The sequence below is a fragment of the Somniosus microcephalus genome, chromosome 8 (assembly GCF_052327205.1).
Source record: "Somniosus microcephalus isolate GS21.2 chromosome 8, FLI_Smic_1.0, whole genome shotgun sequence".
Classification (NCBI taxonomy): Eukaryota; Metazoa; Chordata; class Chondrichthyes; order Squaliformes; family Somniosidae; genus Somniosus; species Somniosus microcephalus.
The window spans coordinates 51,681,527-51,696,715 of NC_140994.1; the positions used below are offsets into that span (position 1 = coordinate 51,681,527).

The following is a 15,189-nucleotide window of genomic DNA, read 5'->3' on the forward strand; positions in this document are numbered from 1 at the left end:
AGCATAGTTTTATAGACTTTGCAAGTAATATGCTTCAGTGCTTGTGTACTTAGTACCTCCCTACCCATCAAACCTTAGAAACGAAAGATCACCTACACCCAATGGTAGGAGAAAGCTAAGAAAATTAACCACCACCCCATGACCGTGTTGCATTATTCGGCCAGGCTGGCTAGTCAGTAAGGAGAGCCCACCAATTTGTCCCAACGCTGGGATCTCTCAGCACCAGCAGGCCCCAGCACTGGGATCTCCCAGGACCAGCACACCCCAGCACTGGGATCACACAACACCAGCAGGCCCCAGCACTGGGATCTCCCAGCACCAGCAGGCCCCAGCACTGGGATCTCCCAACACCAGCAGGCCCCAGCACTGGGATCTCCCAACACCAGCAGGCCCCAGCACTGGGATCACTCAACACCAGCAGGCCCCAGCACTGGGATCTCCCAGCACCACCACACCCCAGCACTGGGATTGCACAACACCAGCAGGCCCCAGCACTGGGATCGCCCAGCACCAGCAGGCCCCAGCACTGGGATCCCTCAGCACTGGGATCACCCAGCACCAGCGGGCCCCGGCACTTGGATCCTTCAGCACCAGTCATCCCCACCACTGAGCTCCACAACTCAATGACACACAGAAAATTGAGTTTGTGTCCCACTCCAGGCACGAGCAAATAATCTAGGCTGATACTCCAACACAGTACCAAGGGAGTGCTGCACTGTTAGAGGTGCCACCTTTCAGAAGAGACGTTAATCTGAGGCCCTGACTTCCCCCTCAGGTGAATGTAAAAGATACCAGGGCACTATTTTGAAGAAGTTGGGACCACTGCTCTTTTTGATATATATTAATGACCTGGACTTGGTATATACAGGGCATAATTTCAAAGTTTGCAGATGATACGAAACTCGGAAATGTAGTGAACATTGAGGAGAATAGTAACAGACTCCAGGAGGATATAGACAGACTGGCGAAATTGGCAGACACATGGCAAATTAAATTTAATGCAGGAAAGCGTGAAGTGATTCATTTTGGCTGGAAGAATGAGGAGAGGCAATATACACTAAATGGTACAATTATTAGGGGGGTGCAGGAACAGGGAAACCTGGGGGGTTGTACCTAAACAACTCTGAACGTGGCAGGACAAATTGAGAAAGCTGTTAAAAAAAACATACGGGATCCTTGGAATAATAGAGCCATAAAGTACAAAAACAAGGAATTACATAGAATATTCAGCCCAACTAGTCTGTGCCAGTGTTTATACCTTCTCCCTGGCTGTACGGATAACCGTAGCTGTCGTAAAGACAGCGGGGTTTGATTGACAGCTGACGTCATATCCGGGGGCGGGATCCAACGCCATCTTGGCCATGCTTGAAGTAGTGTACTACGAGACACAGAGTCAGGACTGAATAAGTGGCACTCCACTACAACTGCTTGGGAGACTTGTAATTACGTTATTAAGATAACATTACACTGGCAACTGTCCGAGACTGAACCAGACTGTTTGCAATCGTGGTGTCGTATTTGACCCCGAGATGAGCTACTGACCACATATCCGCGCCATCACTAAGACCGCCTATTTCCATCTCCGTAACACGGCCTGACTCCAACCTGCCTCAGCTCATCTGCTGCTGAAACCTTCATCCATGCCTTTGTTACCTCTAGACATGACTATTCCAGTGCACTCCTGGCCGGCCTCCCATCTTCCACCCTCCATAAACTTAAGCTTATCCAAAACTCTGCTGCCCGTATCCTAACTCACTCCAAGTCCTAATCACCCATCACCCCTGTGATCGCTGACCTACATTGCCTCCCAGTTAAGCAACACCTCAATTTTAAAATTCTCATCGTGGTTTTCAATTCCCTCCATAGCCTCACCCCTTCCTATCTCTGCAACCTCATCCAGCCCTACATCCCTCCGAGATATCTGCGCTCCTCCAATTTGGGCCTCTTGCGCATCCCCAATTTTAATTGCGCCACCATTGGCAGCCAGGTCTTCAGCTGTTGAGGCCCTAAGCTCTGGAATTCCCTCCCTAAAACTCTCCACCTCTCTTTCCTCCTTTAAGATGCTCCTTAAAACCTACCTCATCTGCCCTAATAGCCCCTTATGTGGCTTGGTGTCAAATTTTGTTTGATAACACTCCTGTGAAGCGCCTTGTGATGTTTTACTACGTTAAAGGTCTGAGACAAGTTTAATGTAACTTCACTACTTTTGAATTCTATACCCCTAGAAATAAATCCCAGTGTTGTTAGCATTTTTAATTGCTTTGCTGACCTGCAATGCTGCTACTAATGATTTGTTCACCTGTATTCCTAGATCCCTCTGCTCTTCTGCCCCATTCAGTTTTTTATTTTCTAAGGTGTAGGTGATATTTCTGTTTTTCCTACCAAAGTGCATCACCTCACATTTATCTATGTTAAAGTTCATTTGCCACGTAACTGCCCAGTCTGTAAGTTTTCTAATGTCTTCTTGTATTATGTTGCATTCTTCCTCAGTGTTAGCTTGAAAGTTATGCTAAATCTTTGTCAAACACTGCTTAGGCCTCAGCTGGAGTATTGTGGCCAATTCTGGGCACCACTCTTTAGGAAGGATGTCAAAGCCTTAGAGGGGGTGCAGAAGAGATTTACTAAAATGGTACCTGGGATGAAAGACTTCCGTTACATGGAGAGACTGGAGAAACTGGGGTTGTTCTCCTCAGAGCAGAGAACGTTAAGGGGAGATTTGATAGAGGTGTTCAAAATCATGCAGGGTTTTGATAGCGTAAATAAGGAGAAACTGTTTCCAGTGGCAGAAGGGTCGTCAACCAGAGGACACAGATTTAAGGTAATTGGTAAAAGAACCAGACACGACATGAGGGGAAAAAAGTATGCAGCAAGTTGTTATGATCTGGAATGCACTGCCTGAAAGGGTGGTGAAAGTAGATTCAATAATATCTTTCAGAAGGGAATTGGATAAATACTTGAAGGGGGAAAATTTGCAGGCCTATGGGGAAAGAGCAGGGGAGTGGGACTAATTGGATAGCCCTTTCAAAGAGCCAGCACAGACATGATAGGCTGAACGGCCTCCTTCTCTGCTGTATCATTCTATGATTCATTTCTGCCGCCACAAATCTACCTCATCAAAACATGACTGGAAGTTGGTGGACAGTATAATTCGGGTGCCACCCATTTTTCTTCTGATTTACATTCCAAAAATAATAACAGCAGTGGCACAGAGCAGAGGAAAATCAGCCCTAGTGCCTTAATGGGGAGGGGAATTTAAAAAATGACAAGAAATGGAACAAGAAATGAGTAAATGACTATTTTTCTTTATTTTCTGCCTTTATTTATATGCAGATTAATTTTCCTGTAGAAAGTAGAAGTAGGAGCACTACAATATTGGAATATAAACAGATGTTGTAGCCTACCAATGCTGCTGATAATCTGGATTTAGAATCATTTCATTCATTTATTAGCACAAAAGGGTACCCTATGATTGTTGTTAAAAATCTTGAACTATTCCTATGGAATTAGTTAATGATTTGGTATAATTACACAAAGTAATGAGAATAGATGACATTTGTTAAATTTTTTTTACTAATAGATTTTTAGTGCAGCTATGTCAATTCTTCTCTAAATTCCTTCTTGCTACATCAGAAGATAATTAAGGGTACCTGCATGGGGTTAGAGACTGAAGACCAAATTGTGGCTCTTTCATTCATTAAAATATAACAGTTGCTGCTTAAAAACAGAAAGACTTGCATTCATATGTCTGATAAACATCTCAAAATACTTTTCACACAATTCATTATCTTGACATGTGGTGACTGTTATTATGTAAACAAACACAGCATGTATTTTGTGCTCATCGAGATTCCAGAAATGAGATGAATGACCTATTTTAGTTGGTATTGGTTGAGGGAGGAATGTGAGAAGTGAACGCTGCTAGAAAGCAGTGCCACTAGGCCCCTCGTCTACCTTATAAAAAGCAGTATTGGGCTCGACACTATCAGAAGGATATTGAGGCTTTACAGAAACTACAATGTAGATTCGCTAGGATGCTGCCTGGTATGAGGAAATAGAAATATGATGGAAGTGTTTACAATTATGAAAGGATTGGACAGGGTAGAAAGAAGCAGACTATTTCCAGTAGTTTAGGCCATTGGTTTTAAGATTAAATGTAAGATATTTAGATTAGAGGGAAGAAGAAACTTCTTTACACGGACAGTTTTGAGGCTGTGGAATTCACATCCAGGGTTAGTGTTTGAGCAGAAACTATGTCAACATTCAGGATTAGATTGGATAGGTGGATATGGGAACAGGGTGGGTAAATGTGATTAGAACTATTTGCTTGCATGGAAGGTCAACACCAACACAAACTGGTTGGGCCAAATGATCGGTTTTGTGTTGTAACTTCTATACATTTATCTATATATATATTTCTATATATGGATAGCAATGAAAATATTGGCTTAGCATTAACTGAGAAGGAGTGGGGAGGGAGAGTGCCAGCATGACCGTTGGGAGGAGGGAGGAATACCGACTTGAACTGGGGGAGTGAAGAAGAGTACCAGCTTAACTGGGCTGGAGAAGGAGAAAAGTGCCACTATGAACTGGAACAACTGAAAGAGAAGCAAGTGTCTCTGCAAAAGAGTGAGTCTTGGATGGGACACAGTGGGGGGGATTTTAACCCCAAAAATCAGGTGGGTTGGGGTCGGGTGGAAGGTTAAAGAGTTAAAAAACCAAATCCCGACCCGAACCCGGCCACTTCCGGTTTTAACGGAGGCGGTCAGCCAACCCGCTCCCAGGACGTGGGTCGCCCATTTAAATATTATAATGAGGCTGGCATGCCTCATGGTGATCCACCATTTCAAATTTAATTCTGGCTGGTCATGTTTCCCGGGCATCGGGCAACCCACCAGCTAAAGGGAGCCTCACCCATTCCCCCCTCAATAAGACACCCCCACGACCCTTCCTATCTCACCCCCACCAAGGCCTTCGATCTCCCCCGGTCTCACTCCCCGAGGCCTCTGATCCCCTTCCCCCTTCCCAGTCGCCTCCCCTCCGGTCCCAATACTACTCTGGCCCCCAACCACCACTCGCCGAAGCTCCTCCAGCCCCCAACTACTTAACCACCCAATGTTCCTCCAGCCCACAACCACCCCCCTGGTGCTCCACCCCTACCCCGATGCTCCTCCAGCTCCCAACCACCCTCCCACCCCGGATGCTCTTTCTCCCCGATTCTCCCCCTGCCCCCCGCCAAATCATCCGTTGGCCCTGATTCATCCCCTTGAGCAACTTCCGGTCCTGATTCACCCCCGATGATCATTTGGGCCCGATTCACTCCTCGAGCATCCTCTGACCCTGATTCATACCCCACACCCCGCACAGATCTCTCCCTGCCTCCCTCCTCTTTATGGCGTAGTGCCGCAAGCCTACCTGCCCAAAAGCCAGCCAGCCTCTCCATCTGGCTGGCTGAAGGCAGGAAACAGAGCTTTGAAATGTTAAACTCGGCAATGCCTGCGGGAAACCCTTTCTCCCGGGTTTCTCAACCGCTTTGTAGCCCTCACCCCACTCCCCACCCGTCTCCAGATTAAAATTCCGGCCAGTAGAACTGTGAATTAGATCTGGAGCAGGCAAAATATCTGTGCACTGAGGTGGTGGGGATTGGATGTGGAAGAGTGACTGTTGAGGTAACTTTTGTGTATGTATGGTCTGGTTAGACAATTGAAAATCCAAATGTTGCTTTGTTTTTCCATTTTTTATTATAAATGCATTAATTGTGAAGTATAAAAATGATTAAAATTAACTAGAAAGCAAAAATTTACAGGGAGGAATGACCGCAGACCTTCTAGAAAAAGAACCCATCAATGTGGCACCTTCAATATTTTCATTTCTGCTGCAGGATTTCCATGTTTTTTCCTCCAATACAAGTCAAGGAAAGTTCTGTATATCTATTGCTTATGTTACAAAGCCACTGTAACAACATGCTTTCACCCGCTAGGACTATTCTTGAGTTGTATTTTGGGAACTCTGCAGTGTCAGCTAGTATTCAAGGTTGGAATTAATGTATGGTCGATGTGCTGAGGGGGTTGGGAAGATGCTCGGAGAAACTTTGTAGGACCTTTCCTCGGGAGATTGTGTTGGGTACACTGTAGTGTATGTAACCGTTCCACCTTTAAGAGAACCGTTCCACCTTTAAGAGAACTATTTTAAGAGTTGCACTACTTTATCTTGGCTGCTGTATACTGTAATACCGGTGGTGACCACACCGGTATATAAGTGCTGTGTAATGATTTATTGGGCAGTTCCGCCCTGACCTTCAACCAGTAAAGACCTGTTAAAGTTTACTCTTGTGGTCTGTGTAGTAATTCTCAATATAACACACAGACTTAACAGTGGCGACGAGTACGATCTTACCCTGCGGCAGAGATACATCCAAGGCAGTTTAACGGGCGTTGAGAGGAGGCATCCGCCCTCATCATTCTGCTGAGAGAAGACTCGGGTCTGCAGAGCACAGGAAGAATTCTGACACGAAGCCTTCCATCAGCAACAGGCAGTGATCATCCCTTCTATCACGGTGGTGGGTAAGCCGATCAGCGACGAGCAGCAAGTCGGCCACGTTGACTGTGAAGTAGGGGAGGGAAAAACGGAGGATATAAGGGCGGAGAACTCAACCACGGCCGGGGAAAAGAGCCGGAGAGAAGTCGGGGCCAGAGGCGCTGAGACTGGGACAGCGTAAGGCACGGGAGCCGCGGTGAATGCAAACACAGCCGGTGCGAAAGACCGGGCTGCAAGCGGGCTGGGAGACGCAACAGCGTCGAGAGAGAGCTCGACCGCGACCGGTGAAAAAGGCCGGGCAGCTACCGAGGCCGCGAGGCGCAGCGACCGGGTCAGCATAAGGTGCGGGAGAAAATAAAACAAAAAAAACCGCGGAGAACTCAGCCGCAGCCGGGGGAAAGGACCGGACTGCAGGAGGGGCTGGGAGGCGCGATTTGAAAACCGCTGGGGGAGGGCGAACGCAGCAATACGGCAATCGCCATTACAGCCAGCGGGGGAGAAAGGCAAACGCGGGAAGCCGCCATTTTCGGAGGCGGGGGAAGAAGACAAGCGCGGGAAACCGCCATTTTGTAAAAGAAAAAAAAAATAATAATTCTTTTGTTTCTCAAGAAGGTTGCAAAGATGCCTAAGCGTGGTAACATCAATGATTTCGATCCCGATGTTGAAGATTGGGCCACGTATGTAGAACGCATAGAGATATATTGTAAGGCAAATAAAATATCAGATGAAGATAAAGCACTAACCTTACTAAATGCAATGGGTGCGAAGACATACGGGCTATTGAAGCATCTTCTATCACCAGCTAAACCGGCGGATCAGACTTTCGCTAAAATTGTGGCTGTCCTGAAAAATCATTTGAACCCCACACCGCTGATGTTAGCGGAACGATTTAAATTTTATGCGAAAACGCAACTGAAAGAGGAAAGCAACGCGGAGTATTTAATTGAACTGCGCAAGCTAGCGAAATACTGCCAGTTTGGGGAAAGCCTGACAGAGGCACTGAGAGACAAATTCGTGTGTGGATTGTCGAAAGAAGGAACACAAAAGCGGCTGCTTGAAGAGAATGGTCTTACACTTGATAAGGCTGTCTCTATTGTAACATCGCACGAAGCCGCAGCGAGAGGCACTGCGGAAATGCAGCTGAAGGCAGCGGTACTCAGCGTAGATCAAATGGCTTCGGGTACAACGAAATGTTATCGTTGTGGGAAGACAACACACGATCAGAACCAATGCTGGTTTAAAAACCAGGAATGTAGAAAATGTGGCAAGCTTGGTCACATAGCTAAAGTGTGCCGGTCAGGAAAGAAGACCAGCAACAAAAAGTCACCGCAGGGAAAGTGCAGAAAGGTACATAAGGTGGCTGAGAAGAGTTCGGATGAACAGAATTCGGATTCAGACTCCAACAGCAAGGAACTGGGTAGTCTGAGAATTCACAATGTGAGTAAGGAAGCTGACCGACAAACTATCTGGGTCACACTGCAGATAGCAGGAGTCCAAATGAAGATGGAATTGGACACCGGATCGGCGTTGACGGTCATGAATAAGCAAGATTACAAAAGGTTATTCAAACATATTCCCCTACGGGATACGAAGATAGTATTGCAGACATACACGGGACAAAGAGTATACCCCATCGGGAAGATAAAAGTCAAGGTGGTACACAAGGGCAAAGAACACCAAGGAATGGACTTATATGTACTACCTGAGGGAGGTCCACCACTTCTGGGACGGGAGTGGATCAGGAAAATAAATATGGACTGGCACTCCCTAAACGCAATAACGGTAGATTCCGAGAAAAAAGATGTCAAACCTGAACGATTGTCCAGAATATTGGATGAGGCTAAAGAGGTGTTCCAACAGGGACTGGGAACACTGAGAGGAATTAAGGCAAAAATCAATATTGCAGAACATGCAACCCCAAAATTTTTCAAAGCCAGACCGGTACCTTATGCGATACGACCTGCTGTGGAAGCTGAGCTGGAAGGGCTAGAACGTTCAGGAGTACTGTCTAAGGTGGACTGGAGTGAGTGGGCCACGCCCATTGTTCCCATCATGAAGCGTTCATCGAGTAACAAGCCAGGGAAGGTCCGCATCTGTGGAGACTTCAAGATCACAGTTAATCCGGTGCTTCACACGGTGCAATATCCGCTTCCGCGGATTGAGGATATCTTTGCTTCATTGTCTGGTGGGAAACGCTTCACCAAGATAGACCTGGCGCAAGCGTACTTACAGATGGAAGTTGAGGAAGAGTCGCGCCAGTATCTCACAATCAACACGCACAGAGGCTTGTATCGATATAATAGACTGGTTTTTGGAGTGGCTTCGGCTCCAGCAATTTGGCAGAGGGCCATGGAGCAGGTATTACAGGGAATTCCAAGCACTCAATGTTACTTGGACGATATCCTGATTACAGGAGATGACGATGAGGAACACCTTGCTAATTTGAAACTGGTGCTCACCAGGTTGAAGGAATATGGCCTTCGAGTTAATCGCCAGAAATGTGAGTTCTTTCAGAAACGGATCTCGTACTGTGGTCATATCATTGACCAGGAGGGGCTGCACAAGTCACCTGACAAGATCGAAGCTGTTGTGAAGGCTCCTGCTCCGGAAAATGTATCCCAGTTGAGGTCGTTCCTAGGGTTGATTAACTATTACCATAAGTTTCTGCCAAATCTATCCACGGTGCTGCATCCGCTGAATGCTCTTTTGCAGAAAGAAGTACCATGGAAGTGGAGCGAGGACTGTAAGAAGGCCTTTCGCAAAAGCAAGGCATTGATCACCTCAGAGGAAGTGTTGGCTCACTTCAACCCAACGCTACCTATTCGTTTAGCTTGTGATGCTTCTCCTTATGGTATTGGAGCAGTACTCTCACACAAGTTGCCAAATGGCTCGGAAAGGCCAGTCGCATTTGCATCCAGATCATTGACCTCCGCTGAGCGCAACTATGCTCAGATAGATAGGGAGGCTCTCAGCCTGGTGTGGGGAGTAAAGAAGTTTAATCATTACCTGCAGGGCCAGAAGTTTACACTGCTGACAGACCACCAGCCGTTAGTATCCATATTCAACCCTAAAAAGGGCGTTTCCATTATGACAGCGCAAAGGCTACAGAGGTGGTCCCTTTTCCTAGGGGCACACCAATATGACATCGAATACAAAGGATCAAAACAGCATGGGAATGCTGACGGTTTATCGCGCCTACCGTTGCCAACGGCAGAAGAGGCGCCTACAGTGGACCCAGTGGAGATGTTCCACTCAACCATAGTGGAATGTCTACCAGTAACAAATTCTACGATCGAAAAGGAAACAAGAAATGACCCGACTCTCTCACGAGTCTACGATTTAACGGTGAAGGGATGGCCAGCACATGGCGAACCACTGTTGCCAGCATTCTCGCAAAGAAGAGAACAGCTGTCAGTGTGCCGAGGAACTTTGATGTGTGGATCCAGAGTGGTGATTCCACCCAAACTCCAGCATAAAGTGCTAAAGGAGCTTCACGAGGGGCATCTGGGTGGAGTGAAAATGAAGAATCTAGCCAGAGCGTTTGTGTGGTGGCCAGGTATCGATGGAGACATCGAAGAAATGACCAAGAGCTGTTTAGGATGCCAGAAGGTCCAAAACGCCCCACCACAAGCCCCTCTACATCCATGGGAGTGGCCCTCATCTCCATGGCAAAGGGTACATATCGACTTTGCTGGTCCATTTATGGACTCAATGTTCTTAATCGCGGTTGATGCACACTCCAAGTGGCCGGAGGTAATAAAGATGTCCTCCACCACCACGGAAAAAACCACCACAGTATTAAGGACCATATTTGCCAGGAATGGGCTGCCGGAACAGATCTGTTCTGATAATGGACCGCAATTTGTGTCCGAAGAATTCAGGAAGTTCTTAAAAAACAATGGGGTTAAGCACTACACGTCCGCCCCATACCATCCCGCCACCAATGGATTAGCTGAAAGGTTTGTCCAGACCTTCAAGAAGGCCATAAAGGCCATGGGTAATGAAGACATAAATCTACAACATAAGGTAGATAACTTCTTGTTGGCGTACAGGAATGCAACACATGTGGTTGCAAACCAAACTCCCGCCATGATGTTTTTCAATAGAAGACTAAGATGTCGGCTGGATTTGATCAAGCCAAACATCAGAAGGGACGTAGAGAACCGGCAATTTCAAGGCATGAATGACAGGCCAACTAGAACCTTCCAGATAGGTCAACAAGTTTTGGCCCGGGACTACCGTACCGAGAAATGGCAGCCTGGAACTATTTGCACACGACTAGGACCGCTGATGTATACCGTGGACATTGGTGAAAGCATAATAAGGCGCCATGTTGACCAGATCATAGGGTCATCCGAAAAGGAACAACCTACTCCACAACTCTATACGTCTAATGATGAAGCAGAGATACCCATAGTATCTGCCTCCGATCCGGCGATACTGGAATCAGATGAACCCGACACTGGCCTTCAAGCCAAATCGACCTTGCCAAAAGAACCTACTACACCACCGAAAACTACTACACCACCGAGGCGTTATCCGGACCGAGTCAGGAAGCCTCCAGAGAGACTGAATCTGTGAACTGTTTTTACATGAAGTTGTGTATATATGTTATGATGTTATGTTTAATGGGGAATATATACGGTTAAGCTAAAAAGGGAGGATTGTAGTGTATGTAACCGTTCCACCTTTAAGAGAACCGTTCCACCTTTAAGAGAACTATTTTAAGAGTTGCACTACTTTATCTTGGCTGCTGTATACTGTAATACCAGTGGTGACCACACCGGTATATAAGTGCTGTGTAATGATTTATTGGGCAGTTCCGCCCTGACCTTCAACCAGTAAAGACCTGTTAAAGTTTACTCTTGTGGTCTGTGTAGTAATTCTCATTATAACACACAGACTTAACATACACCCCATGATGCAGTTTATTGTTTACCATGCTCTGTCAAAAAAAAGAGGCTGGATGGGTGGAATGGCCTTTTCTGGTCCCCAGCCTGTGCTTTAAACTCCAAATATATTACTGGTAATCCTTTCAACTTTTGCAAAAAAAAACTGCACTTCTATTTCACATTTATTGAGCAGCAATCTGCTGGTTATTCTCCCCAGCTTTTGATGCTCAATCCAAGGCATGGCCTGCATTGTTGCAGTGCATCCTTCTTGATTTGCATCTGCACACCATCAGCTAGCTCTCAGCACTAAAAAAAATGTGGCGGGGTTTTTTTTGGGATGAGCATTTTAAAATGGTAGCCCCAAGTGCAATAGCATCACAACTGTGTGAGGCTGAAGGGTGGAGTGGTCCCAGTGTGCACGTTGCTCTCCCTCCCTCTCTGAAGCGGCCGCTTTAAGAGGCCCGGGCAGCGCGCGCCCTTCTAGCGAGCTCGAGCCCATTCGGTGACGTCAGTGAATCATGCCGTCGGGCAATGTCCGCCATTTTGGGGAATCACGGACGGTTCGAGCGCGCTGTTCTTTCCGCTGTCACCTTCCCGACCAAGCCATTAGCCGCTCGGAATTGCAGAGCCGCCGCACGCCTCGCTCAGCCGGCCGGGGAAAGCTCGCTCCGTTTTATCTGAAAGCCATGGCGGGTAAGAGTGAGACGGGGTGTGTGTGTGTCTGGCGCCGGCTCTGGCTGGGGATGGATGGATGGATGGCTGGCTGGGGCCTGCTCACCTCTCCACTCCCGAGGGTGAGTGAGTGGGTGCGATTCGGACACTCTCCCTCCCCAACTTGCCTCAACGGCTCGTGTGTTTTTTTGCAGGGGTCGGAGGTGGCGGCGGCGGCAGCAGCAACGACTTGCAGTGGTGTTTCTCCCAGGTGAAAGGTGCCATCGAGGAGGATGTGGCGGAAGGTGAGGCGTTTGTCGGGGGCGAGTTGTCATCTTGCTGTCAAAGGTCACGCGTTAACTCATCAGCTGCTCCCGCAGACCGCTTGGTGTTGGTTCCCCCCCCCCCCCCCCCCCCCCCCAATGAGTGGCGCCGAGAGCTCGTCCCCACCCCTCCCGGGGCTGGCCTTTCTGCGGGCGGCCTTTCACACGGGAATGGCGCTCGGGAATCTTTTAATCTTTTAAGCAGCAGACCGAATAAAAGTTCCCGTTGGTGCGAGTGACGTAAATGTTCTGCGTCCGCCCCTGGTGTTGAGGATGGGTGAAGAAACGTGACGTGCTCCACATTTTATGTTCTGATGGTGCTTTTATAATTTAAAGGCAAAACACGAGACTAGATTTCCGGGGATCTGTTTAAGTGCACATATTAAATACATTGCTCTACACGTGCTTGAAGTAGGTTATAGTAATGTGTGGGATTTCTGGCACTTTTAGATACCAAGCGATTGAAAGCAGATCCTATTCAAGCGTTTCGAAACGGATATCCCTGAATTTAATGTTCAGGGAACTCCTGTGGGAACTTAATTATATGTTTTTTTTTAAATATCTCGTCAATACCCCAGTTTAAAATGTGGGGTGTATTAGAAAGAGAAGAGAAAATGCACTACTTTGTATACTAGTAGTAATCTCATAAATACAGCAGTGATGTGTCCTTAGCTTTTATATTTTTTCATAAGTAATGTATTTAAAATTAAAATATGATTAATATATACGGCACCATTATTGATCATCATGTTAATATGTGAACTCTAATGTTTATACTGCATGGCAGTAAAAATGTCTTTTATTTGACAAGTAGCTGCTGGTGAATTAATTTCTCAAATGTTCCAAGGACACTGATCATGAACCATTCAAGGATAGCTTTCTGTTAATTATGCCATCCAAAGCAATGAACAAGCTTCATTGTACCTTTTTTTTATATAGTCAACTGTTTATTATCTTGCCTAAATGCAGCAGATTATTCCCAGTACATACACCACTGATATAATCTAAATTAATTCATCATTATTGTTAAACATCAGAGTACTGCCTCACTGGAACATTCAGAAGCAGGAATGATCATTCTCATTAAGTGATATAAAGATGAGAGGTAGTGCAGTGATTTATGTCCATGGGGCAAAGCTAGATATATTGTATCAAGGGCATTGTTTCTAGTCTTGGTGTACTAATTGGAGGTTGCAGATTTTTTTCACAATCTGAGAAGTAAATGCACAATCCATAATACATGTTACTGTACTTTTCACCACGAAACCTGAGTTTGAATCTATTACTAAAGGAAAGACCGAGGATGGCTGCAATGGAAAATGTCAAAAATCACACCGGGAGTACAGGGTGCTCTTTGGGTTAAAGTACATTTTTGTAGTAGAGTTAAAAGGTCATTACTCTTTAGTTCAGCATACTATACTTGACCTGGGAATGCTTGTTGCTGATACTGGGTGTCTGTAATTGAAAATGCACAAAAATACACAGAAAATAGATTTATGATTTACTTTTAACTGTGATAACTAAGTTGTGAGCCCACAAAAAACCCTGTTTACATAGTCTCCCAATTGCTCCTATGGAGTAACAATCCTGTACAGGTATTACAAAGCAGTAATTCAATTGAGGGGTTCAGATTGTGGTAAACCACAGAAACTAGCTTCACTATTTTATGAATGTCTCTGCACTCCTTGAGCAAATTGCTATCATTCATTTTCTTCCTAGAATTTGATCTTGGGCATTGTGTATAATGTATGTATTTAGCTCAATGAGTTCACTTCCATTTCATGTTTTAGGATCCATTTTGTTATGTTGAGCTTTTCAGATAGCATTGGAAAGATGAAAGCTATGTGAGCATTTTGTCCTTTTTTTGAGGAATATTATTGGATTGTGTAGTAATATTTTGGCCAGATAACTTGAAATAATACAAAGTATAATAGCCTTGTAACTTCCTCTTGTCTGTTATTGCAACCATTATTTACTACAGACAACATGATGCAGCATAAAAATATGAAGAAAAGTGACATTAATAGAATTCATTGAGACTGAGGAAGATAAAACTTGCTGTGCTTTAATTTCAAATACATGTTTCTCTCCTAACCTACTAATTCAGTTCACTGGTTAGTACTAGTTGTGAAAATTCAGGTCAGTTTAATGTAAAAAAAAAATCTGTCTTGGTTTCAGGTGTGTTAATGTAGATAATAATAAATGGTATGAAGTGTGTTACAGAGCTATAGTATATTAGGGTATGGTTGACAATCCTAAACTGAGAGCATTCTTGTGTGGTATACAATGTTGCAGCCTCGAACATGCTCCCAGTAATTTTGTAAATTTTGTGTTATACACCAACTTTATTGCAATTTGTATCTTCTGTTACCACTGATAATTGCTCTCCAACTTTTGCCATATGGATGAGTTTTGCTGTTTTACTGCATTTTGTGCCATGAGTAAAAGCTTAATGTTAAGTAGGGTTGCAGTAGTGTCAATTGACAGGAAGAAAATATTTTACTAAAAATTAATGCTTTCGTGAGGGTTGTACTCTCTTTCGTAGCTGAAGGATGCTGAATATCTAGTGTAAGAAAGAACTTGCATTTATGTAGTGCCTTTCACGTTCTCGAGGCAGTGCAAACTGCTACACAGCTAATACAGTAAACTCGTGTTTAAACGGCACTTAATCATCCGGAATACTTTAATAACCGGCAAAATAAATAACCGTTAATTTTGCCAAATCCATCCAGCACTCGTTTTGCCGAGTCCAAGTCTCCTGCAATGGCCGAGTTAGTCAGTGGTTTTTA

At 45.4% G+C, this 15,189-nt stretch overlaps 1 protein-coding gene across 1 annotated transcript in view; it reads left to right on the forward strand.

Moving 5' to 3' along the window:
* The first annotated feature begins 11,858 nt into the window (after positions 1–11,858).
* ppp2r2d (protein phosphatase 2, regulatory subunit B, delta) overlaps positions 11,859–15,189 on the forward strand; it is an 84,739-nt gene continuing 81,408 nt past the window's right edge. Inside the window, exons 1-2 of the mRNA XM_085994701.1 lie at positions 11,859–12,119; positions 12,293–12,382. Coding sequence (XP_085850827.1) covers positions 11,945–12,119; positions 12,293–12,382 — 265 coding nt within the window. The 5' untranslated portion in view covers positions 11,859–11,944. The remainder of the gene's footprint in view (positions 12,120–12,292; positions 12,383–15,189) is intronic.